Source organism: Emys orbicularis, chromosome 11 (genome assembly GCF_028017835.1).
Source record: "Emys orbicularis isolate rEmyOrb1 chromosome 11, rEmyOrb1.hap1, whole genome shotgun sequence".
Taxonomy (NCBI): Eukaryota; Metazoa; Chordata; order Testudines; family Emydidae; genus Emys; species Emys orbicularis.
Window position 1 is genome coordinate 923,356 of NC_088693.1, and position 22,439 is coordinate 945,794.

Sequence of the window (22,439 nt, forward strand, 5' to 3'; positions counted from 1 at the left end):
CCCTGAGAACAGGGGGCTCTGCTCCCTCCCCTTCCCCCTTGTGCCCCTGCTGCCCACACAGATTCCCCTGCGCCCCCAGAGGGTCAGCGAGGGCGGCAGGGCCGAGCCCCCAGGCAGCCCCCAGCCCAGATACAGACAGTGGCTGGGACAGAGACTCTGGCCTCCTGACACTGCCTCAGTGTGACGCTGGGCAAGTCCCTTTGCCAGCCGGGGCTTTGTTCCCCTGCCCCAGATCTCGGGTTGGGGCTGCCCATAGAGTGCTGCGTGCGGAGCCTCTCCGTCACCTGCTCCTCCCCCCCACCCCCCGCACACCCAGCACAGCTCCAGCTGGCATCTCGTGCCATCAGCGAGGCCTTTCCTCAGACCCGGCCGCAGTGTCCGGGCATGAGGGGCGGCTCCACAGTGCAGTCGGCCATCACGCAAACCCCCTCGCCAGGGCTGCGGGAGCCGCTGTGGCCCCGTCTCCCAGTCAGCCCCAGCCACACTGCCAGGAGGTGCCCGGGGGAGCGCAGGCAGGGCAGCCCTGAGCCCCGGCGGCACGGACCAGCCAGAGCTTCACTCCCGGAAGCACCTGGCCCTGGGCTCGGCGGCGAGCACCTGGCCAGCTGGGTGGCTTCGGCCGGGGTGGGTGGCACAGGCAGACGGCAGGAGAGACCGGCCCGGTCCCCGTCCAGGTCAGGATTCCTGTGGTCTGTCTGCCACACACAGTGTGAACGTGCGCTAGTGACCCCCCCACTCTGCCCCCCCGGGAGGAAGGGAAGGAAGAATCACGGGGTGGATGTGACGTTCCCCAGGCCACCCACCGAGTCAGTGTCAGGAGGGGGCAAGCTCCTGATTCACTAGGCCCAGCTGGCCGGCACGCCACCAGCCCCTCCCGGCCCTGCCCAGGGCTCCGGCAGCCTGCGGCGCTCACCTTCGGGCATGGGGTTGGCAGTGACAATGCACTTCAGCAGCACCTCTGTGCCCACCGTCACCACAGCGTCCTGGATGGGGATCTCGAAGACCGGGGCCTCCAGGGGATCCTCGCCGGCGGAGACGTACGAATCGTCGGATGACTCTGAGCGGGGAGAGATCAGCCCGTGGCACTGAGCAGGGACAGGACAGAGGCTGTGCGGAGCCCCATAACGGCTGAGCAGAGGGGGCAGCAGCAGCTATGGGGAGCCCCCAGCCCACCTCCCCCCAGCAGCGATTCATGCACCAGGGTGGGAGTTGGGCCCACTCCATTGGCAATGCTGTAGTCGGGCTCTGCCCTGGGGTGCAGCCATCTCTGCTCCGAGCTACGCAGGGGAGAGGCGTCTCCTGCTTTGCCCAACTCTCCCATTGCGCCTTTGGGCTCTGGGACCTGAAACGCCCCTGGACTCCCACCCCTCCCCTGCCATGGGGGGCATCCCTGAGCAGCAAGTGGCAGCGGTCCCCGTGTGACACCTTGGCCAAGGCCAGGGACTGAACCAGGGACCTGCACAGCTGGGCATGAGCTGCTCCAGCCAAGGAACTGGGCGCCCTGGCTGGGGCTTGGGGACCCCTGCTCCAGGGGGGCACATGGGGGTGTATTGGGCACAGAGGCTGGGGCTAGGGGACCCCTGCTCTGGGGGGACACATGGGGGCACATCGGGCACATGGGTTGGGGCTAGGGGACCCCTGCCCCAGGAGGACATATGGGGGTGTATTGGGCACACGGGCTGGGGCTAGGGGACCCCTGCTCTGGGGGAGCACATGGGGGGGGCGTCGGGCACACGGACTAGCTAGCTAGCAGGTCCCGCCTGCAGGAGAGGAGGGGATGGCACCAGGCGCCCCCAGCCAGACCCACAAGGCTTCCCGCTGCCAGGGAGACGCCCTCCTCTGGGTGCCCCCACTAACCCCCCGCTAGCAGCAGCCAGGTTTATGGGCAAGCAGTTCCTGAGCCAGCCCCAAGAGGGCGCCTCATGCAAGGGAGAATGGCCTTAGGGAGCCATAGAGCAGGGCACGAAGAGCAGCCGCAGCAGGGTCCCTGCAGCAGGAAAGGGCCATAGAGAGACGCAGCAGGGAGAGCGCCCCCTGGTGACGGGGGCTGCTCACTGCAGCGCAGTGAATCCCAGCTGGGGGGGGGCTGGGTGTGCCTGGGGGGGCGGTCAGGGGGGTCGTTCCCCCGGGTCTGGGCCCACGCGCGTCGGACAAGCTCCCCCGGGAACCCCCACGGCTCACTGGCAATGCAGCCCCGTGCTGCCCCAGCAGCTCCAGCCCCCCAGCCTGCGGGCAGGGCCTGGGGCTATTCCGCGGCCTAGAGCAGGGCACCGCCCAGAGCCAGGGCCTTGCGCCAGGGCCTCGGCGCCGTTACGTTCCCCGCTTGGCACGCGGGCCTTTCTCCGCCCGTCCCAACGAGCGGGCGCGAAGGGCAGCGTTCCCGAGCTCCTGGCACCGCCCGGCACTGGCAGGGGGGGAGCTGGGGAGGTGACGGAGCGGGCGTCTGGGCACTCATGGGCGAGTCGGCCTCAGGGACTGGCCCCCTGCCGCACCCGCTGGGAGCTGCGTTAGCTTCTCAGCCCGGCAGCGTGACCAGGCCACTCCCGGCCCCCGTGCAGGGCAGGGGGGTTCTCAAGGGATCTGCCCCACACTCCCCACAGCAGGGCCTCCTGGGGGTTCAGTGTGCAGCTGGGGAGGTGCTGGAGCAAACTGTGCCCTCTCTAGCCAGGAGTCCAGGGGCTGGCCTGGGCTCAGGGCTGCAAAATACTGTGCCCGGCCAGGAAGGCTTCAGGGTCGTGCAAAGCCCAGTGGGCGTGCTCAGCTCATGCGCTGGCCAGGGAGGGCCTTGTGCCGCGGTGCCAGCCCTGGGGGGGGGGGGGTGATCCGTGTGCCCAGCATGCAGGGCCCCGAACCAACACGGGAAAGGCCGCAGGAGGCAGCTCTGGGCACAGCAGGTGCCCACTGGCCCTTGGGGAGGTGGTTTTCATTGCTGCCCAGGGCATGGCGTGCCTGGGCTCAGTCCCCATTCAGAGCTGTCTGGCCTTTCGGTGCCGGGCACCGGGCAGAGCGAAGGAGACCCGCCAAGCCAGGAACTAGCCACGCTGCCAAGGGCTCGAGACGGGAGCTCAGCCTGCAAGTGGGCCCGTGGCTGGCAGCTGGGCACGGCTGATGTGCTGGGACGGAAGGGGGACAAGGGGCTTCTGCGTCCGCCCACCCCCCCCAGCAGGGAGTGGGGCGTTGCTGTCAAAGGGGCAGGAGAACTGGGTTCCGGGTGCCATGGAGCCCAGGCAGGGCAGAGCAAGGGACCGACACCTGCTCGGGGAAGCCAGGGCATGGGCCCTGACAGGCCGGGCTTCGGGGGGTCCTAGCCCTGGTGAGTCTCAGTCTTCGCAGTGACCCACAGGGCTCCCCATGCCCATCCCATGACTCCCTTCTGGGGAGGACCCTTAGCCAGAGACTCCGGACCCAGAGATCCCCTCCTGTCCATGCCCCGGGGAGCCAGCCCCTCCTGGCACAGCTCCCATCCCATCCCGCCGGGCCCCGCACCCCTGATCCCTGCCTGATTCCCACCCTGGCTCTGAACCCCCACCTCACGCGCACCCCTGCCGATGCTCCTGGCATTGCAGCTCACGTCCCGCTCCCCTGTTCCCTGGGGCTGTCCACTCCCTCCTCCAGATGCCTGCACCCACCCCAGTGAGCCGAGCCCCCAGCCCTCCTCTGCTCCGCCTGCTCAGAGCACAACGGTAAATAACGTTCCCAAAGCCCCCGGGGTCCCACCATCGGGGCGGGGCAGGGCAGAGCACGGTGTGCCCAGCCCCAAACGCACCGTCTGCACTGGCCGAGCTCAGGAGGGGAACCCCCCACCCCCACTCCAGGGCCAGGGCCCCTCGTCCCGGGTGCTGCCCAGACCCAGCCTGAACGTACGTGCCCCCCCTCACTGGTAACGCTCCCCGGCAGGGGCAACAGGGTGCATTGGTGCCCGCCCCACCCTGCTAGGGAGGGGCACGGCAGGGCCCTCTGGGCACAGGCTCAGGCTGGGGTGTCTGATACTGTTGTTGGCCTCTCCGGCTGGCACAGACGGGGAACCCCCCGGCCCTGGCAGGGCCCATGGGGCAGCCCAAGCAGTCAGCCTCTCTGCCTGAGGGACTTGTCCAAGGAGTCGGTGGGAACTGAACACAGGTCTCCTGCCCCCAGCTCTGACCCCAAGCGCTCGGCTCTTTGGGGGGCTCCTGGCTGTACGGGACCGAGGGGGGCTGGCTGGGCCCTGTGTGTGGGTACTGGCGGCCCCCACCCGCCCGCGGGGAGGACAGCGGCTGCCCCTACCTAGCTCTGGCGAGGTGGGCCGGGGCCGGCGGCCTTTCCCCTTGCTCCGGATGCTTCTCCCTTCCTGAGCCAGCCGGGCACCTTCCTTCTTCTCTGTGACCTTCAGCTGCCTTTGCTCGGCATCCCTGCCTGTGCCACGCGGCCCTGCCCTGGCCCCCTCCAGGCCAGCTCCGAGCTCCGGCCCGGGCTTGGCCCAGGGTAAGAACCGCACCTCCTGGCCCGCAGCCCGCCTCCTATGCGGCCCGTGCTGGCCTGCTGGCCTGGTGGTCAGGGCTTCGCTCCCAGCCCCGGGGGCCCTGCCATCGCGGCTAGCTCTCGCCCCGACCGTCGGGCCCCCATCCAGGCATGCGACTGCTTCGGGGGGCCCGGCTTCCGGCAGGTCCCCCAGCCCCAGCGGAGTGACCTGCGATAAGGGGCACTGCTCCACTTTCCTCTTGCCCTCAGCACCTTCCGGCTCCCCACTCCTCCTGGCTCTGGCCTCCTCCCGGGGCTGGCTGGTCAGGGCGCAGCTCCGGAGCAGTGGCTTCCGCGTGGCTGCTCGCTCCGCCCCGTCTCCGGGCCCCCCCAGCCCCACGCTGGCCAGGGCCAGCTGCTGGATGCCATGTGCGTTCTCCACAGGCGGCGGGGCCTTGAGCCCCTGGTCTTTCGGGGCCGCGGTGGCTTGTGCCTCCAGCGCCCGGGGGGCAGAGAGCTGGCTGGGGTCCCGGGGTGAGGGGGCCTTTGCCAGCTCCTGCGACCTCATCAGCTGCTGCTTGGAGACGGTCTTCTTGATACGGCTCAGCTCCTCGGAGAACCTGTGCTCGATGTCGCCGACCCGGCTGGCGAAGTGGCCCCGCTCGTCGAACGAGGCGGCCTTGTGGCGGAAGGCCTGGCGCCGGCATGTCGGGCCGCCCATCTCTGACCGCACCCCGTCCCGCAGCTCCTCCCGGGAGCCGTCCGGCGTGAGCGGGCGCTGGCCCAGGTCGGGCTGGTCGAAGGAACGCGTCTTGCGCAGGGGCAGCCAGGCGTGGACGGGGAGGGGGCTGTCGCTCTGCTCCAGGCTCCTCCGGCGCTCCTCGAAGTACTTCAGCTTCTCGAAGATCTTGGAGCCGGAGCGCGCCAGCTTGGGCGAGGGCCGCAGCACGGACACCCGGCTGGAGGTCTCGCTCAGCGGGGTCTGGGGCCGGGACTCCAGCGTGCTGGCCTGCGAGTACCCCAGAGACTTGGGCTTCCGGACCTTCGCCTCGTACTCCTCGGGGACCGTGTCCTGGTACTCCGCCGGCATCAGGGCCGTCTTGCGGGGCGTCAGGGGCGTGGGGGAGGGGACGCCAGGACCTCGGCTGGCCGGCTGGGCCGGGCACTGGCCCACCCTGGGAGACGGCAGGCAGAGAACAGGTGGCTTGGAGGCCAGGGGCTGGGCTGGAGGCCTTGGGGGGTCTGCACCAGGCTTCAGAGAGAGCTCCGAGGGGTCGTCTCTCCTGTACCCGCCCTGGGGGATGCTGCTGCAGGCAGAAGGGAAAGAGGGGGGTGTCAGAGCCAGCCTCGCTTACAGCCTGGCATGCAGCCCTGCCCCCCGAGGGCAGCAGAGCTGGTCTGCCCAAGGCGGGGACGGGGTGTGAACGCAGGCGACCCCGGGGAGGGGGCTATCGGCGTGGCACAGGAGCTGGAGCGAGGCTGGATAAACTTCAGAAAGACGGGGGGTGGGGGAAATCCGTCTGGGAATGTCCCCCATTCCCCCACTCCCCGAGGGAACCAGAACCGGCCTGGGACAGCCAGCCCTGCCCTGCCCTGCCCTGCCCTGCCCTGGGAGGGGGGCTGGAGGAGCTAATGGGGCGTCTCCGTCTCTGGGCCGCGGTCCTGGCCCCCCCGTCTAAAGCCCATCTGAGATCTGGCGCCCAGGACGGAGGCTGGCACCAGGGGGATAAGCTGTCCCACTGCGATACCACCCGGGCGGTGCCCAGCAAGCCAGGGGTGCTGTGGTCTTACCATGCCCGGCGTGGTCCGGGGGCACCTGGGCCTGCACTCTCCCTGGCTCCGGAGCAGGCACAGCCTGGGCTCTGGGGGAGCCCGACCAGCTGGAAGCGTCACGGCCGGGCTGGTACGGATGTGGGTGGCAGTGAGACCAGGACCTCCTGGGGCTCGCTGGGCGGCAGCCCCCGGGGCCTGGCACGGCCAAGGCAGCTGGGGGTAGATAGAGCTGGAGCCCTGCTGGGGGGCTGCGGCGCCCACGACCGGGGAGCAGGCTCGGGCGAACTATGGCAGTCGGGTTACTCGGCTCAACGGCCGCGCCCTGGGCAGGACCAGCAACGGGGGGGAGGGGAATTCACCCCCCGCTGCCGCAGCACTCAGGCAAATCTCCCCAGCCCCGGGTCACACCCAGCCACACGCACGCACGGGCATGCGCACCCACACACTCATGGGCATGCACACATACACGCACACGTGGGCACGCTCACACACACATGTGCACACACGTGGGCACACCCATACACACACACACGGACACGCTCACACACACACACATACATGCACATGTGGGCACGCTCACACACACATGTGCACACACGTGGGCACACCCATACACACACACGGACACGCTCACACACACACACGCATGCACATGTGGGCACGCTCACACACACATGTGCACACACGTGGGCACACCCAGAGACACGCTCACACACACACACATACACGCACATGTGGGCACACTCACACACACATGTGCACACAGATGTGGACACACCCAGACACAAGCACACGTGGACACGCGCATGCACACACTCATGGACACGTGCACACAGACGTGGGCACACCCAGACAAACACACACACACACACACGTGGACACGTGCATGCACACACTCATGGACACCCTCACACGCACATGTTGGCATGCTCACACACACATGCGCACACACCCAGCCACACGCACGCACGGGCATGCGCACCCACACACTCATGGGCATGCACACATACACGCACACGTGGGCACGCTCACACACACATGTGCACACACGTGGGCACACCCATACACACACACACGGACACGCTCACACACACACACATACATGCACATGTGGGCACGCTCACACACACATGTGCACACACGTGGGCACACCCATACACACACACGGACACGCTCACACACACACACACGCATGCACATGTGGGCATGCTCACACACACATGTGCACACACGTGGGCACACCCAGAGACACGCTCACACACACACACATACACGCACATGTGGGCACACTCACACACACATGTGCACACAGATGTGGACACACCCAGACACAAGCACACGTGGACACGCGCATGCACACACTCATGGACACGTGCACACAGACGTGGGCACACCCAGACAAACACACACACACACACACATGGACACGTGCATGCACACACTCATGGACACCCTCACACGCACATGTTGGCATGCTCACACACACATGCGCACACACCCAGCCGCGTGCACGCACGGACACACACGTGGGCATGTGCACGCACACACTCATGGGCACGCTCACACGCACACACACATGGACACGTGCACACACATGTGGGCACACCCAGACACACACACGCTCACACACACATACATGCACACGTGGGCACACTCACACACACATGTGCACACACACATGTGCACACCCAGACACACACATGCACAGACACGCACACACGGGCATGCTCACACACACATGCACACACAAACAGACACACATACACGTGGGCATGCGCACACGCACACACACACATTCACATGTGGGCACACCCAGACACACACACACACGTGGGCACACCCAGACACACACGGTCTCAGCGGGATGCCCACGGACCCCCGAGCCCCGTGGACGCGTGGGGATGACCCGGCTGTGCCGGCGGGCGGGGGTCCGCGGGGGCGAGAAGCGGAGCGATGAAGATGATACCCTGGGGGAGCCTCGAACACAAGACAGCGAGATGGAGGTGGCAGGAGCGGGCGGGATGGGGCCCCTGAGCACAGCAGCCAGCTGGGCAGACGCCCCCCCCACCCCCCCGCCCCTGGGCCAGGCAGGTCCCAGCAGCCCGGCAGGGGCCGCAGCGGGGCTGGAATGAGTGTCCCCAGGGCCCAGGAGGGCCCTGCCCGTGGATCCCAGCCAGGGTCCATACATAGAATAGCAGGGTTGGAAGGGACCTCAGGAGGTATCTAGTCCAACCCCCTGCTCAAAGCAGGACCAACCCCAGACAGATTTTTGCCCCAGATCCCTCAAGGAGTGAACTCACAACCCTGGGTTTAACAGGCCAAGAGGCTGCTCTGGGACAGCGGGAGCCAGCCGGGGAGCAGGGCGGCCATGGGACTGGGGGGACTGGAGAGCAGCTCGCAGAGTGGGGCTGCGGTGCTAGGAGGGCAGTGGCTTTGTCCCCGTGCTGGAGTCAGCAGAGCTGGGGGGTGGGCACAGGGAATGGGGAGGGGGCAGGGAGCGTGACACTGCCTGCCGGGCCCTGCCACCCACGGCCCAGGAACGAGGGCTCTTTAGCCGGGCTCCACCCCAGAGCAGCTCCACCCTAGCTCCTGCTGCCCGGTGCACAGCTCGGCCCCCAACCCTCCCCCCAGCCCCCCGGCAGGGCCTGCCGTGCTCAGAGGCCCCGGTCCTCCCACAGGGATAAAGGAGGCAAAGAAAGACCCCAGGCTGAGGGCTAAGATGGCTGCGGGGGTCGGGAGGAGATGGCCCCAACACGATGCCCCCTCCGCAGCCTCCCCCAGCTACTTACACATGGATCGAGAGCGCCCGTCCTCTGTACAGACTGAAGGCGCTGCCGTAGGGGTCGCTGGCCACCGAGAGGCTATCCTCCGACCCCCAGCTTGTGCCCACCAGAATAGCACGCGACGCCCGTAGCAGCGGCTCCACCCCCAGGTGCCTGACCTCGGCGCCGCGGGGGGCCTGCGCGTGTGCTTGCCTTGGGGTCCCCTGCGGCTGCCAGCCACCGGGGCACAGGTAGGGCCCCCTCACTGGGAGGCCAGGCTCTGTCTCCTTCTCCACCACGGTCTGCTGGCTGCCCGACCAGCTGGAGCGCTCCTCCGCCTGCGACAGGCCCAGCGCCGACGTGGTCATGGAGGTGTCCACCAGCGTGTTCGACTCCCCTGCGCAAAGGAGAGAGGGGTGAACTGGCAGGCAGCGCCTGGAGGGGTCCGGCCAGAGCCCCTGTCCGCTGCCACCGGCCAGGCCCCCGCCCCGACTGCAGCCAGGACTGGCCAGGACACCCCCTGTGACGTTATTAATATAAACTGGGACGGTATAGATCATTGTTGCAACCAAGGTCCCGTAGTGGCACCAAATCTGGTACGAAGGGGGTCAAATAAGGTGTCTAAGGACCTCCATTAAGGACCATCAGCTACACAACTGACCCATTGAGAGAAGGCAGATACGCCTTGTGACTCAGCAAGGCAGGGACAGGCCTATGGACAGAACTGTAAGGTTTTTTCATGCCATGTGCTGGGTAGCTTGTGTTTGGAACAAAGGAAGCAGAGACCACATGGCAAAAGGACTGTAAAAGGAAGCTGCATCTTCTCCATTTTGTCTTCAATCCTGCTTCTTGCCTCTGGAGGGACTTTGCTACAAACTGAAGCTCTGAACAAAGGACTGAACGACCCATCCCAGCTGGGGATGTTCCAGAGACTTGATTTGAACCTGCAGTTTATTCCATCACTGCTACAAGCCTGAACCAAGAACTTTGCCATCACTGTACGGAATTGATTCCATTTAACCAATTCTAGCTCTCATCTCTATCTTTTTCCTTTTATGAATAAACCTTTAGATTTTAGATGCTAAAGGATTGGCAACAGCGTGATTTGTGGGTAAGATCTGATTTGTATATTGACCTGGGTCTGGGGCTTGGTCCTTTGGGATCAGGAGAACCTTTTTCTTTTACTGGGGTATTGGTTTTCATAACCATTCATCCCCATAACGAGTGGCACTGGTGGTGATACTGGGAAACTGGAGTGTCTAAGGGAATTGCTTGTGTGACTTGTGGTTAGCCAGTGGGGTGAGACCAAAGTCCTCTCTGTTGGGCTGGTTTGGTTTGCCTGGGTGTGCTAAGGACCCCAGCCTTGGGCTGTAACTACCCTGCTCTGAGCAATTTGTCCTGAATTGACACTCTCAGTTGGGTCCCGCCAGAACCAGCATCGTTACCCCCCCGCCCTACTGGAGCCAGGACTGGCCACAGCTACCACCCCACTCACAGCCCCTGCAGAGCTACCTTGAGCCCCCCAGCCGGCTCCCACTCACCTGTGGGGGAGCTGAAAGGCGTCTCGTCCTGGAGCTCACTGCGCTGCGTCCCCTGGGGGTCGCTGGCGTCGTCCTCGCCTGTCTCCGAGTCTGGAGCCGGACAGAAGCAGGCGGTGAGGGCGCAGGCTGGGCAGGCAGCGCCACTCAGGCCTCCCAGGCCGGGAACCCCCAACCCACCTAATGCAGGTCGGTGCTGGGAGGCGGGAGAAGGCGAGTGCCAAGGCCCCACCTGGGACGGGTGGGCAGAAGCAGACAGAGCCCGTCAGCCCCAGCGTCCCCAGTGGGGGGGCCTGAGCTGGGGGGAGCAGAGAGCAGCAGCAGGGGGGAGAGCCAAGCGCAGGGAGAGAGGAGAGCCAGCCGTGCAACAGGGGAGGGAGCAGCGTGGCCTGGAGGAGGGGGAGCAGCATGGGGGGGGTGGGGGTCCGGGGGGGGTGAGGCCGAGCGGTGTCCTACCGTAGCTTTGCTTTCTGCAGGAGCGGAAAACTTCGCTTCCATCGGGGCAGCAAGAGAGAGAGAGACATCAGCGCCGGTTATCGGCCCAGCCTGCCGAGCCATGGGCAGCCTGGCGGGGGCAGTGGGGCACTCAGCCAAGGGGGCGGGTCCCACGGGAAGCAAGGGCTGGGGGGGCGGGTCACAGACCCTGCACTCCCTGAAACACAGCACGCCTAGCCCCACCCTGGCTTCTCTAGTGAGTGTGTGCACACTCACAGACCTCCTGACACGGCCAGCCCCGCCCCGGCTCCTCTCACGAGCGTGTGCACACTCACAGACCCCCCCTGACACGCCCACCCCCCACCCTGGCTTCTCTAGTGAGAGTGTGCACACTCACAGACACCCCCCCTGACACACGGCACGCCCAGCCCCGCCCCAGCTCCTCTCACGAGTGTGTACACACTCACAGACCCCCCCCCCAACACACGGACACCCAGCCCCGCCCTGGCTCCTCTCACGAGCGTGTGCACACTCACAGACCCCCCGACACGCCCAGCCCCACCCTGGCTCCTCTAGTGAGCGTGTACACACTCACAGACACCCCTCCCCAACACAGCACACCCAGCCCTGCCCCAGCTCCTCTCATGAGCGTGTGCACACTCAGACCCCCTGACATGCCCAGCCCCCACCCTGGCTTCTCTAGTGAGAGTGTGCACACTCACAGACACCCCCCCGGCACACGGCACGCCCAGCCCCGCCCCAGCTCCTCTCACGAGTGTGTACACACTCACAGACCCCCCCCCAACACACGGCACACCCAGCCCCGCCCCGGCTCCTCTCACAAGCATGTGCACACTCACTGATCCCCCGACACGCAAAGCCCAACCCTGGCTTCTCTAGTGAGCATGTTCACACTCACAGACACCCAGCCCCGCCCCGGCTCCTCTCACGAGCGTGTGCACACTCACAGACCCCCCGACATGCCCAGCCCCACCCTGGCTCCTCTAGTGAGCGTGTACACACTCACAGACCCCCTGACACACGGCACACACAGCCCTGCCCCAGCTCCTCTCACAAATGTGTGCACACTCACAGACACCCGCCCCCTGCCCCCAACAGTCAGCTTAACTTCTGTACCCGGAAAGATAATGGAGCAAATCATTAAGCAAACAATTTGCAAACCTCTAGAAGCTAATGAGGTGATAAGTAACAGTCAGCCTGGATTTGTCAAGAACAAATCATGTCAAACCAACCTGAGAGCTTCCTTTGGCAGGGTAACAAGCCTTGTGGATTGGGGGGGGGAAGCGGTAGATGTGGTATTCCTTGACTTTAGTAAGGCTTTTGATACTGTCTCTACAAACAAACTAGGGAAATACAACCTAGATGAAGCTACTATACGGTGGGTGCAAAACTGGTTGGAAAACCGTTCCCAGAGAGTCGTTATCAGTGGTTCACAGTCAGGCTGGAAGGGCATAACCAGTGGGGTCCCGCAGGAATCAGTTCTGGGTCCGGTTCTGATCAATATCTTCATCAATGATTTAGCTAATGGCATACAGAGGACACTTATGAAGTTTGCGGACGATACCAATCTGGGAGGGGTTGCAAGTGCTTTGGAGGACAGGATTAAAATTCAAAATGATCTGAACAAACTGGAGAAATGGTCTGAAGTCAATAGGATGAAATTCAATAAGGACAAATGCAAAGTACTCCACTTAGGAAGGAACAATCAGTTGCACACATACAAACTGGGAAATGACTGCCTAGGAAGGAGTACTGCGGGAAGGGATCTGGGGGTCATAGTCGACCACAAGCTAAATATGAGTCAGCAGTGTAACACAGCTACAAAAAAAAGCAAACATCATTCTGGGCTGTATCAGCAGGAGTGTTGTAAGCAAGACACAAGAAGTAATTCTTCCGCTCTACTCCGCTCTGGTTAGGCCTCAACTGGAGTATTGTGTCCAGTTCTGGGCGCCACATTTCAGGAGAGACGTGGACAAAGTGGAGAAAGTCCAGAGAAGAGCAACACAAATGATGAAAGTTCTAGAAAACATGAGCTATGAGGGAAGATTGAAAAAATTGGGTTTGTTTAATCTGGAGACGAGAAGACTGAGAGGGGACCTGAGAACAGTTTTCAAGTATGTAAAAGGTTATTACAAGGAGGAAGGAGAAAAATTGTTCTTAACCTCTAAGGATAGAACAAGAAGCAATGGGCTTAAATTGCAGCAAGGGAGGTTTAGGTTGGACATTAGGAAAAAGTTCCTAACTGTCAGGGTGGTTAAACACTGGAATAAATTGCCTAGGGAGGTTGTGGAATCTCCATCTCTGGAGATTGTTAAGAGCAGGTTGGACAAACACCTGTCAGGAATGGTTGAGATAATATAGTCCTGCCATGAGGGCAGGGGACTGGACTACCCGACCTCTCGAGGTCCCTTCCAGTTCTAGGACTCTATGACACACGGACACCCAGCCCCGCCCTGGCTCCTCTCACAAGCATGTGCACACTCCCAGCTCTCTCCCCCCCCCCCCCGCCAGCCCTCCCCTGGCACCCTATACATGCCTCCCCTCCCCCCATGGTTCCCTTCACAGGTCTCCTTTCTGCCCCACGACAACCCCCCATATACACACACAGCACAGAGTACAGCCCCCCAGCTCCCCATACAGGCCCCCCCCACAGCACAGTATACAGCCCCCCAGCTCCCCATACAGCCTCCCCCATACTCACAGACCCCCTCGACACACGGCACGCCCATCCCCACCCCGGCTCCTCTCACGAGCATGTGCACACTCACAGACCCCCTGACACGTTGCACACCTGCCCCCGTCACAGCCCCACCCCGGCTCCTCTCACAAGCATGTGCACACTCCCAGCTCTCCCCCCACCCCCACCAGCCATCCCCTGGCACCCTATACATGCCTCCCCTCTCCCCATGGTTCCCTTCACAGGTCTCCTTTCTGCCCCATGACAGCCCCCCCATATACACACACAGCACAGAGTACAGCCCCCCAGCTCCCCATACAGCCCCCCCACACAGACCCTCCCGACACACGGCACGCCCATCCCCACCCCGGCTCCTCGCACGAGTGTGTGCACACTCACAGACCCCCTCGACACACGGCACGCCCAGCCCCACCCCGGCTCCTCTCATGAGCATGTGCACACTCACAGACCCCCCTGACACGTTGCACACCTGCCCCGTCACAGCCCCACCCTGCCCCACACCCATGCCGCGCTACCCCCGTCACAGCCCCAGCCTGCCCCACACCGGCTTCGCTCCCCACCACCAGGGAGCCGCTCCCCCCTGGCTGTCGCCCACATGCCCTGCCCCCCCCAGCCCAAAGCTCCAGCAGGGGCAATTCCAGGCTCACCCCCTTGCCCTGGCTGGTGGGGCCAGGCGAGTGCCCCATGGCTCAGCAGCAGCCCGGAGCACTCGGAGGCAGCGCTGGTGTTTGCCAGACCCACCCCCACCCCCCGGTGCAGCCTCACTCGGGGACCTGCAGGCCAGGGAAGGGACGTGGGGTCTGAGGGGGGCAGGGCCATCAGCACCAGCATCTTCCCTGGCTCCTTAGTCACTCCACACAGGAGCGGCAGACGCCGCCCCAGTGCGAGCGCCCCGGGTGGCAGCCGAGCTGGGGAGAGGGCCGGGGGTCCCAGGGGAGGGGTCCCAGGAACAACGCACCATGCGTGAAGCGCCCAAAGCGCCGCGAGTGGCCGGGTTTCTGCAAAGGAAAAGAGAAGAGCGTTACCGCCCCGGCGACAGCCAGCGCCCAGCCCCATGGCAGAGGAAATGGGGGCCCCCCAATGAGACGGGGGGTCCGGGGCAGTTCCCTCTGCAAAGCTCCTGGGAGCAGCTCATGCCTCCAGCGGTGGAGAGGGGCCCAGGACACCCCTCGGAGCCCATCACTGCAGCCCCAGCGCCCAGGCCGGCCGGGCCCCAGGGCTCGAGAGCACAGCGGGACACGGGCACAGCCGTGCAGGGCACTCGTGCCGCACGCAGGGAGGGCCCCGCACGTGGGCCCAGGAAGCCAGCGGAGAAGTTCGAGCTGGAAAAGCAGGTGGGGCCAGGGCAGTGACAGTCCCGGTGAGGGGGTCCCCAGCCTTTTCCCGGGGCCGATTCCCAGCCAGACCCAGCTCCCCGGCCCAGCTCGCATCCCCAGCTGGTTCTGAGATTCAGCCCAGGTCTCCGACGCTCCCTGCCCCCCCAACCCCCCGTGCGCCTGCTCCCAGGGCTGAGCTGGGGGTGAGACACTGGAAGTCGTCAGGGGGCCAATAACCCAGGTCTTTGATGTGCAGACAATTACAGAGGTGCCAGGGGCTCCGTGTCCCCCAGGCTGCCCGCCAGGGTTCACCCGCTGCGGCCGAGGACGGGCCCTGGCGTGCCGACATTGACCGGGGGCCGCGGAACAGAGACGCGCCGTGAGCTGAGTGCAGACCGGGGCATTCCTGGCCCATCCAGCTGGGCAAACAGCCACAGAGCAGGGGCAGGACGGCCAGCAGCTTCCGGGGCGGCAGCACCTGCTTTCCTAACCAACGCTGCTCTGCACGGCTCCCTGCGACGCGCCAGCAGGCAGAGCGAGCGGGCCGGGGGGGGAAGCTGGGTAACGCCAGTCCAGCTGCAAGGACGGGCCCGGGACTGGGAAACAGGCCCGGGGCTGCAGGGCGCTGCTTGAACTAGTGGTGCTATTCCTGAATGTGACAACGGCCTGTGTGTGTGTGTGTTACAGGTGTCCCGTGCGGGCAGGGATGGGTGTGTTACAGGTGCCCAGGTGTGTGCATGGGGTGGGGGGTGTTACAGGTGCCCTGTGTGGGCAGGGACGGGTGTGTTACAGGTGCCCTAGGTGTGTGCATGGGGTGGGGGGTGTTACAGGTGCCCAGGTGTGTGCATGGGGTGGGGGGGCAGGGATGGGTGTGTTACAGGTTGCCTAGGTGTGTGCATGGGGTGGGGGGTGTTACAGGTGCCCAGGTGTGTGCGTGGGGTGGGGGGGCAGGGATGGGTGTGTTACAGGTGCCCAGGTGTGTGCATGGGGTGGGAGGTGTTACAGGTGCCCCGTGCGGGCAGGGACGGGTGTGTTACAGGTGCCCTGGTGTGTGCGTGGGGTGGGGGGTGTTACAGGTGCCCCATGTGGGCAGGGACGGGTGTGTTACAGGTGCCCAGGTGTGTGCGTGGGGTGGGGGGTGTTACAGGGGTCCTGGGTGGGCAGTGATGGGTGTGTTACAGGTGCCCAGGTGTGTGCGTGGGGTGGGGGGATGTTACAGGTGCCCAGGTGTGTGCGTGGGGTGGGGGCGTGTTACAGGTGCCCAGGTGTGTGCGTGGGGTGGGGGGTGTTACAGGTGCCCCGTGCGGGCAGGGACGGGTGTGTTACAGGTGCCCAGGTGTGTGCGTGGGGGGGTGTTACAGGTGCCCTGTGCAGGTAGTGATGGGTGTGTTACAGGTGCCCCGTGCGGGCAGGGACGGGTGTGTTACAGTTGCGGGGTGTTACAGATGCCCCGTGCTAGGGTGACCATATTTCCCAAAGTGAGAACAGGACACTGTGTGGGGCTGGCCCGAGCCAGCTGGTGTCGCCACATGTTTGCCAGAAGCTGGGAATGGGCGACAGGGGATGGATCACTTGATGATTCCCTGTTCTGATCATTCCCTCTGGGGCCCTGTGACGAAGTGGGACTGTTCTTAATGTCTCCTGGCAACAAATGGCCAGGGCCCTTCCCCTCCCCCCCCAGGGGATAGCTAAAGGTGAACAAAGAGATCAGGTGACCTCCTGGCCCGGGAAAGAGACAAAGGCCAGAAAGGAGGGGCTGGAGGGGGTTTCAGTTGGGAGCTGGCTGGGGACGAGAAGTGAGGGCAGACGGGGGTGTCTCGCTCGCTGGGCCCCAGAATGGACCCGGCAGAGGGATCTGGTTCTCTGGACCTACAAGCTCTGTTTTAGACCATGTTCCTGTCATCTAATAAACCTCTGTGTTACTGGCTGGCTGAGAGTCACGTCTGACTGCGAAGTGGGGGTGCAGGACCTCTGCCTTCCCCAGGACCCCGCCGGGCAGACTCGCTGTGGGAAGCGCATGGAGGGGCATATGCTGAATGCTCCCAGGAGAGACCCAGGAGGTGAAGCCGTGTGAGCTTCTTGCCCTGGAGACAGTCTGCTCCGAGGGAGAGGAGGCTCCCCAAAGTCCTGACTGGCTTTGTGGGGAGCAGTCCCAGAGCATCGCCCGGGGACTCCGGGACGGGCACCTGGCACTGGCTGCTGTCAGAAGACAGGGTACGGGGCTAGATGGACCCTTGGTCTGACCCAGTCTGGCTGCTCTCATAATATATGGAGATATACCTATCTCCTAGAACTGGAAGGGACCCTGAAAAGGTCATTGAGTCCAGCCCCCTGCCTTCACTAGCAGGACCAAGTACTGATTTTGCCCCAGATCCCTAAGTGGCCCCCTCAAGGATTGAACTCACAACCCTGGGGTTAGCAGGCTATGTTGCCTGAGCCCCACACTGCCTGGGGTTGATCGCCTGAGCCCCACCACTGGGCGCCTCGTGTTACCACTCACCCCCCCAAACGTTCCTCCAGGCCCCCCTCCGGGGGCTGTAACGGAGCGGCCTCTGGCGGGACCCAACTGAGAGCATCAATTCAGGACAAATTGCTCAGAGCAGGGCAGTCACAGCCCAGGCTGGGGTCCTGCTGGAGAAGGAAGCTGCTGAAAGACAGAGAAGCTAAAGACGGAATGGCTGAATTGGAAAGAGCCGCTGCTGAGAGAGAGGAAAGGGCTCGTAGGGGCGTCCGGAGCGGCTGAGGAGCGTTCGCCAGATGCAACAAGAAACTGCCAGAGTTCAGCTCCAAGTCAAAAAAGCAAGGGAAGAACAGCAGAGACGGTATCCCCTTGGAGTCCGGTTTCTAGCAATGTTGGGATACTGGATAACTCTGGGCAGTTGTCTGTCTTTAACCATTGTGCTATGGCCAGGGGGAGGGGGACTCTAGCCTGGTGGGCAGTAGCTGTGTGTCTGTGCAGGAAAGCAGTGTGGCTGTGAATGGAGTTTCTGAATGTCTGTCTGATGTCTCAGAAGTGAATCTGGAATTAGATCAAGCACAGAAAGATCTCATTGGTCAGGAGAATGTTTCTCAGGAGCAGAGGAAAGTGGATGGTCAGGTGGAAGCCCTAACTGAGGGGGGAAAGGGTAGATTTTGGATGGGTGATGGATTGGTGGCTGTACAGCTCGTAAAAGTGAACCTGGAAAAGGTGACTGTGCTTTGCTGGAAGTAGCTCAGTGTAGTGTGGAGAACACAGTTTACCTGGTATGGAAGCTGCCCCACTCTTGGTATTTGTCTGTAACCAGCCCTGGGTTGGCAGGGAAAGTTTGGAGGAGCCTAGGCAGCCTTGTGAGCTGATGGCTTGGTCGAGTCAGCAGTTTGGGAAGGCCAGGAGAGTGGAAGATGAGTGTCCCTATCCCTTACCTGTTACCTGTGTGGAGAATACTGATAGTGAAGGAAATGTGCCTGTGTCTGTCAGGGGTATTGACTTGCCTATGGAGGAATCTACCTCGGTCTCCAAGCAGTTGTCTGGGAACAGCCCTGTGTGCTGGGACAAGGAAAATGAAATCCCAAACTGTGTGTCTAGTAAAGGAAAATGTGTCTCCAACTCTTCTTTGTCTGTGGAGCAGACAGAAGGTGCCTTTCAGCCTGTGATGGTTGAGAATAGTGCAGTTGTCTCAGAGTTGGGTCTGAATTCAACTCAAGCCCAGGAAGGGAATGGTCCTAAGTCTGTGTCTGCTGGGGAGAATGGCACTGGAACTAGGTTGCCTCCAGTTAGTGTCCTAGTGAAATCCCACAGACCAAACGATTCGGGTACTGTTGCTTTGCCTGTTGCTAGCGTGTGGCTGGAAAAGGGTGTAGCAACTCTGTCTGATCAGGGTGATACCGTAGCCAGGGCACAAGGAGAGCAGAAAGGTGATTTGATTGTGTTACCCACTGACGGTGTGGAAACTTGTAGCAAGAAGGAAAAGTTTCCTGAGCTTGTGTGTGGCAAAGGGAAGGAGAAGGCTTCTGACCCTTTGCCTATGAAATCGAGCAGTTTACCGGAAAGGGGATTGTGTAGGAATCCGCCTGATGGGCCAGAGGTGATTCTGGGTGTAAGTGAAACTCAGGAATTGGTAGTGGCTCAGCAGAGCGATACTTCTGTGGAGCACGGTAAAGGGGAATTGGTCCTTAGAAGGATTCCTGAAGAGAAGAATTTTCAGGGTAGGCTTTGCTGCAACTGAAGGGTGTGAAAGTGATTTAATCAAGGAAGTTTCAGTTCCTAACAGCCAGAAATGTTCTGCTGTAAATGGACTTTTGAAAGATCCAGTGTGGGTAGCTTTGAGAAGGTCTCAGATGGAGTAAAAGCTGTTAAGAAAGTTGAGCAGCCCTATAACCAAGTGGCTGTGCTTGGCCAGCTTGTGGGGAAGACAGTGGTGTTGGGACAGGACTGTGTCCATGCTGATTCTTTGAGTGAGGCGTCTGTAACTCAGGTACAGAGCAGAACAGCCTTGTGGCTGAACTCACAAGGATGCAGGGGAGAGCAGGCAAACGCTCACCCGTAGGTACTTGGAATTGGTTTGGTATCTCTTTAAAACAGAGTCCAGGCTCTAGATTGCTGGTGGTGGTAGATTCACAAGCAAGCAGACAGGAGAGTGTCTGTGTAGATGTTCATAGCACAGAGGGGCTGCAGTTGGTGAACACACCTAGCCAGCAAAGGAATTCCTGTGAGCAGGCGTGACGTTACTGACACGAACTGGGACCGTACAGATCACTGTGGCAACCAAGGTCCTGTAGTAGCACCAAATCTTGTACAAAGGTTGTCGAGTGAGGTGTCTATGACAAGGTTCTGGTTTGCTGGTTACGATGATGCTATCTGGGTGCATGGATCATTTTTGGATTTAAAGTTATAAGTATTGGCTCTAGACTGTCTGTATTTCAAACTTGTGCTGTGCTTCTGGGTGACACCCCAGACAATTTGGCGTCAGCTCTGCCTAGCCTGCTTGATGGCCCATTAAGGACCATCAGCGACACAACTGACCCACTGAGAGAAGCCAAATACACCCTGTGACTCAGCAAGGCAGGGACAGGCCTATGGACAGAACTGTAAGGTTTTTTTCATGCCATGTGCTGGGTAGCTTGTGTTTGGAACAAAGGAAGCAGAGACCACATGGCAAAAGGACTGTAAAAGGAAGCTGCATCTTCTCCATTTTGTCTTTAATCCTGCTTCTTGCCTCTGGAGGGACTTTGCTACAAACGGAAGCTCTGAACAAAGGACTGAATGACCCATCCCAGCTGGGGATGTTCCAGAGACTTGATTTGAACCTGCAGTTTATTCCATCACTGCTACAAGCCTGAACCAAGAACTTTGCCATTACTGTATGTAATTGATTCCATTTAACCAATTCTAGCTCTCATCTCTATCTTTTTCCTTTTATGAATAAACCTTTAGATTTTAGATGCTAAAGGATTGGCAACAGCGTGATTTGTGGGTAAGATCTGATTTGTAGATTGACCTGGGTCTGGGGCTTGGTCCTTTGGGATCGGGAGAACCTTTTTTCTTTTACTGGGGTATTGGTTTTCATAACCATTCGTCCCCATAACGAGTGGCACTGGTGGTGATACTGGGAAACTGGAGTGTCTAAGGGAATTGCTTGTGTGATGTGTGGTTAGCCAGTGGGGTGAGACCGAAGTCCTCTCTGTTGGGCTGGTTTGGTGCAAAGGACCCCAGCCTGGGGCTGTGACTGCCCTGCTCTGAGCGATTTGTCCTGAATTGATACTCTCAGTTGGGTCCCGCCAGAGGCCGCTTCGTTACTGTAAGAGGTCAGAAGCAGGATTGAAGACAAAATGGAGGAGATGCAGCTGCCTTTTATAGTCCTTTTCCCAAGTGACCTGTGCTTCCTTTGTCCCAAGGACAAGCTACCCAGCACATAGCATGAAAAAACCTTACAGTTCTGTCCATAGGCCTGTCCCTGCCTTGCTGAGTCACAAGGCGTATCTGCCTTCTCTCAATGGGTCAGTTGTGTCGCTGATGGTCCTTAATGGGCCATCAAGCAGGCTAGGCAGAGCTGACGCCAAATTGTCTGGGGTGTCACCCAGAAGCATAGCACAAATTTGAAATACAGACAGTCTTGAGCCAATACTTATAACTTTAAATCCAAAAATGATCCTTGCACCCAGATAGCATCATCCTAACCAGCAAACCAGAACCTTGTCATAGACACCTTATTTGACCCCTTTTATACAAGATTTGGTGCCACTACAGGACCTTGGTTGCAACAATGATCTATACCGTCACAGTTCATAATAACGTCACAGGGGCACACCCCACTTTTTTGGCAAAACTGGGCATTTGTTCCATTTGCTCTTCCCAACTCATACAATACTTAATTTTGCCAAAAAGGTCAGGACATTCGGGCCAGGGCTTAAAAAGGGGACTGTCCCGGCCTAAACGAGACATATGGTCACCCTACCACATGCGGGCAGTGATGGGTGTGCTGCAGGTGCCCAGGTGTGTGCATGGTGGGGTGTTACCAGTGCATGCGGCGAAGGGGTGTAAATGCACATGGTGCCCAGGTATGCGCGGTAACGGGTGTGCGTGTTGCAGGTGCCCAGGTGTGTGCGTAGGGGGTGTTACAAGTGCCCAGGTGTGTGCATGGGGGGGTGTTACCGGTGCATGCGGCGAAGGGGTGTACATGCACATGGTGCCCAGGTACAGGCGGTAACGGGTGTGCATGTTGCAGGTGCCCAGGTGAGTGCGTGGGGGGTGTTACAGGTGCCCAGGTGTGCGCGTGGGGGGGTGTTACCGGTGCATGCGGCAAAGGGGTGTGCATAGGGTGACCAGATGTCCCTATTTTATAGGGACAGTCCCGATATTTGAGGCTTATTTTTATATGGGCTCCTATTACCCCCCACCCCCGTCCCGATTTTTCACACTTGCTATCTGGTCACCCTAGGTGTGCATGCACCCAGATACGCGCGGTAACCAGTGTGCGTGTTGCAGGTGCCAGGTGTGTGCGTGGGGGGTGTTACAGGTGCCCAGGTGTGTGCGTTGGGGGGTGTTACCGGTGCATGCGGCGAAGGGGTGTGCATGCACCCAGATACACGCGGTAACGGGTGTGCGTGTTGCAGGTGCCAGGTGTGTGCATGGGGGGTGTTACAGGTGCCCAGGTGTGTGCGTTGGGGGGTGTTACCGGTGCATGCGGCGAAGGGGTGTGCATGCACCTAGATACGCGCGGTAACGGGTGTGCGTGTTGCAGGTGCCAGGTGTGTGCGTGGGGGGTGTTACATGTGCCCAGGTGTGTGCATTGGGGGGTGTTACCGGTGCATGCGGCGAAGGGGTGTGCATGCACCCAGATACGCGCGGTAACGGGTGTGCGTGTTGCAGGTGCCCAGGTGTGTGCGTAGGGGGTGTTACAGGTGCCCAGGTGTGCGCGTGGGGGGGTGTTACCGGTGCATGCGGCAAAGGGGTGTGCATAGGGTGACCAGATGTCCCTAT

At 61.5% G+C, this 22,439-nt stretch overlaps 1 protein-coding gene across 1 annotated transcript in view; it reads right to left on the bottom strand.

Annotated features, from left to right (window-relative positions):
• The window catches only part of SPEG (striated muscle enriched protein kinase), a 108,922-nt gene that overhangs the window by 61,907 nt on the left and 24,576 nt on the right, over positions 1-22,439 (bottom strand). Inside the window, 4 exon segments of the mRNA XM_065413383.1 lie at positions 914-1,057; positions 4,264-5,744; positions 9,000-9,369; positions 10,514-10,603. Coding sequence (XP_065269455.1) covers positions 914-1,057; positions 4,264-5,744; positions 9,000-9,369; positions 10,514-10,603 — 2,085 coding nt within the window.